A 4,226-nucleotide genomic window follows, 5' to 3' on the forward strand; every position below is an offset into this window, starting at 1 on the left:
TGCACATCAAGGAGGGAAGGGTATTTGGGTCTTAGGGGTGCAGCTGGGCTGTAGGGTAGGAGCAAGGTTGCTCTGAGCCTCAAGGCTAGCACTTCTTGGGGTCATCTTAAGCTACAAAGGTATTTTGGTGTTTGATTCTCCCTGGTAACCAGTGGGATTTCATTATTAAAGTGATGAACTGAGCTGGATCTGTGCACCTCTTGCAGGGATGTCCTGAGCAGCATCATGTCCAGAGAGGCATCATGTCCATCTGTGCCGCCCTGTGCCTGGCAGCGGTTTCTTGGCACTCACAACCTGAGCAATGGGGTTCATGCTGCCTCTGTTCTTGGTTGCAGGCATGGAAGAAACGCTGGTTTGTCCTGCGCAGTGGTCGGATGAGTGGCGACCCCGATGTCCTGGAGTACTACAAAAATGACCACTCCAAGAAACCTTTGCGTGTGATCAACCTCAATTTCTGTGAGCAAGTGGATGCAGGCCTGACCTTCAACAAGAAGGAGCTGCAAGACAGCTATATCTTTGACATCAAGACCAGCGACAGGACCTTCTACCTTGTGGCTGAGTCTGAGGACGACATGAACAAATGGGTCCGCAGCATCTGCCAGATCTGTGGCTTCAACCAGTCCGAGGAGAACACAGGTACCGTGGGAGCCGTGTCTGTGACCGAGAACATCTCCTGTCCTGTCCCTCTAGCAGTGCCCAGCTCCTCGTTCAGATCAGACCTGTGAGAGGGTGTGAGGCTGGGAGGGCTGGAATGGGAAATGATGGACACATGGGAAACCTCCATGAGACTTTCATACCTTTGATGTCTGAAGCAGAGCAGGGTTGACCCCTGTGAGCCACCTAATTATTTTTCCCCTCATAACTGTAGACCTTAGAGTCTTTTCTAAGCAGTTTGTGGGGCTTTTTTAGCTGCAGCCTTCACCCTCATCCATCACCAGAGTCCCTTTGCGAGTTGTGGGGACCAGCAGTGAAAATCTCCCTCATTCAGAGGTTTCAGTCCCTTGGTGGAGTAGGGAAAAAGCTTTACTGGGACCATGCGCCCCGCCCCCCGTTGTTGTCCCCACTGCTGACACACTCATGCGAAGGACAGACACGTCCTCCTCACCTGCATCCCCATCTCCTCCTGGAACCTGCTGGGAGGGGAGAGGAAGACATGGTGTGGTTTTGTGCAGCGGTGGGACCTGTTCCACTGGTTGTACTCCACCATCCAAATGAAGTTGCACTTTGGGAGGCCTCTGTGGTGAGCACCGGCGAGCTGCCTCCACTTCTCCATCAGCACGAGGGCTCACATAAGCCAAGTGAGGTGGGATGGGTGGTGAGCATGGGGTACAGAGCTGCAGTCACCTGCCAGTCCCATTAACCTGGAGCCACTTCTGAGCATCTTCATCTCTTTCATGGTCCGGTCTCATCCAGGGGACTCTAGTCTTGTGCTCTGTGTGCAACTCCCTGTAGTAACGTCCAGCTTGGGTCTGTTTCACTCCCTCGTGAGCAGCTGTGGGAGGTGAAACCCTGCCAAGAGCTTGTCAGGCAGGGCAGCAGACATGGCATCACAGTGGCATGGGTGCTACCTTCACCAACTGACGTGTGGAACGGGATGTCACCTTGGCAATGGGTGCACAAGTGGTAGAAGGGATCCGTGGTAATGCCACCGGCATGGTCTTTCAGGGCAAGTCCAATAAATTACATCTCATTCCAATGTGAGCAGCACAGTCCTTGAGGTGCAAGCCCCTTTTTTTAGAGCTGTTTGGTTGCAGGATTTTCCATTTTGTGCGCGTTCAGCTGGGGGAACTGGTTTTCTTCCCATTTAGTAAAATGAGCTTTCAGCCCAGCAGCAGTGGGATCGATACTGGACTTCAGTGAAATATAAATCTGGGCAGCAAAAGGAAAAAAAATCTCCCGTTTGCAAGTACATCTGTCCCAAAAGGCACACGGGGCTCATCAGGCTGCAGAGATCCAAACGCTGTTCCCTGCGGGATCATGGAGTGACATCAGCAAAAGAGAAACAAAAATCCCTATTTGTAACAAAATCACAGCTCATTAATGCTGTAGGGCAAGTACCCACTTGAAACAGTACCCAGCTGCCAAAGCATGGTTTTCTGAGTCAGCTGAGAAAAAGCCTGCGACAGTGAATGTAGCAGATGTGTCCAGATGCTGAAGAAAAGAGGGAGCATGAATTATTCAGGGCTGGCTCTTCGCTTTGGTGCTCACCGAAGTGGTGACCCCACACTCACCTTTCCTTCACCGTCCCTGCTAAGTAATGGCAAATAAATCATTGATTTCCCAAAGCAGATAATGTTTGTTTGAAGGACTCACAGCCTGAGGCTGGCTGGAGATGTTGAGGCATTGTTGGAGAGTGAAGGATACTGGGAGTCTTGTCCATCTTGGTGTCCGTAAGCCCATCACCCATCCTTTGTGGTGGGTCAGATGAAGGGAAAAACAAAGCAGTCATAGCAATATTTGTAACTACTGTGCTCCATCACCTCCTCTAACCTATGGGTTGAGGGATGGGAGAGGAGGAGGAGTTTGCATGAGGTTAAGACCGTTCTTGGGTAGAAATAGAGCTTGGGACGTCTGGCATTTCTTTCTTAGACCTTCACCCCCTCATCCTCAAGACTCTCTGTGCCTTGTGGCCTCTGCTTTGGAGAATGAATGAGTCAGTGATTGGACGCACCAAAAAGGAGAGAAAAAGGTAACCATCGTGGGCAGGAATAGCTCCATGCTAATTGTAGCAATTAATTAACTAAACCTCCTTCTCCCGGCAGACAGAAGGAGAGCAGAAACTACCAGGGAAGCCACTGTGCACATTTTTCTGGTTGTACTCGCTCCTGGGTGGGTCACTGCTTTATGCTGACCTGAAAGCCGTGCTGGGTCTGGCCCCAAAGCAGGACATTTTCCAGCTGGGTTATATTCTCATCCTGGCCAGGGAAAAGCTCTATCACCAGCAACAGCATCTACTACAGTTGCCATCACATGCTGAATGAAGGGAAACCCCACAGCAGCTGAGCCCCAGCCACTGGTCATGAGTTTGCTCTTAACCCACCAGTGGTGGAGAAAAAAATCAACTTCTGGAGTAGTTTGGGTAAAAGCCCATTTTGCCAGGTCCCCACAAGAGCAGGAGAAGATTTGGGTTTGGTTGCTTTTTAGCATAATTTAGTGAGCAAATGGGCAACCTGAAAGCAGTGGTGCAGGCTGACTGCAGGTCCTCTGCACTGGCACGAGACAGGCAAAAAAATTAAAAGGCCAAAGAAATTGGAGGTCAAGGGAGACCTTCTTGCTCTCTACAACTCACTGAAAGGAGGCTGTAGTAAGGTGGGTGTTGGGTTGGTCTCTTCTTCCAGTGATAGGACAAGAAGAAATGGGTTTAAGTTGTGGCAGAGGAGTTTTCGACTGAATATTAGGAAGAATTTCTTCATTGAAAGAATGGTGAGGCCTTCGCCTAGGCTGCCCAGGGCAGTGGGGGAGTCACCATATCTGGAGGGGTCCAAAAAATGTGTAGACGTAGTACTTGGGGACATGGTTTAGTCATCATGGTAGTTTTGGCTTGATGGTTGGACTTGATCTTAGAAGTCTTTTCCAACCTCCATGAGTCTATGAAATTTATACTCTTTGATGGTTTTTTTTTTTCCTCTCTGTTTGCAGCTCGAATGAAGAGTGTAAATTTTCTGTCGCTTGGTTTTCACATTAGTCCTTCATGTCCCGTCTAGACTGGGGGACCCAAAGGATTAAGAAATAGGCTGAGTCTGGGGCGGTTTGACATCGTGCTTGGGTTAGCAGCTGGTTGAGCTGATGGCCAGCTGCGTTCCACATCTGGAAACTCATTCCAGCCTCAGGGACCCACATGTCAGCGGCGCAGTGGGTTCTGCCGCACTGGTGGCTCCGTTCTCCAGCCAACCTGAAAAGAATTGCAGAGCAGCACGATGACATCTGCCAGGAGAAGGGAAATTGGGTTGACTCCAAGGTGTTTGCCCAGGCTGTGGTGAAGCTTTTTGTTTTTAACCTATTTGCTGGGAGAGAGAGTTAGGATTTTTGACCAAGTGGAGCCTTGCAGTATCCCGGCTCCTCTACAGGTCCTGGGAAGGTGATGGTGCTCGAGGGGAGGTTTGCTCCTGGCTCAGGGCTGCTTTTACACTGCAGTTTGCTCTGCTACTGCTTCAGCAGGCTCGAAGCCGATGGAGAGAGACCTGGGGGGGACCCCGAGCCAGAGGCTGGGGGGGGAACGACAGCAT

General features: G+C 50.6%; 1 protein-coding gene across 1 annotated transcript in view; it reads left to right on the plus strand.

Moving 5' to 3' along the window:
* Positions 1-339: 339 nt before the first annotated feature.
* Positions 340-4,226, plus strand: part of LOC103768119 (GRB2-associated-binding protein 2-like) — a gene marked incomplete at its 3' end in the record, with an annotated part of 27,622 nt that continues 23,735 nt past the window's right edge. The window contains exon 1 of the mRNA XM_008935252.1: positions 340-636. Coding sequence (XP_008933500.1) covers positions 375-636 — 262 coding nt within the window. The remainder of the gene's footprint in view (positions 637-4,226) is intronic.

The sequence above is a fragment of the Merops nubicus genome, unplaced genomic scaffold (assembly GCF_000691845.1).
Source record: "Merops nubicus isolate BGI_N331 unplaced genomic scaffold, ASM69184v1 scaffold2612, whole genome shotgun sequence".
NCBI classification, from domain to species: Eukaryota; Metazoa; Chordata; class Aves; order Coraciiformes; family Meropidae; genus Merops; species Merops nubicus.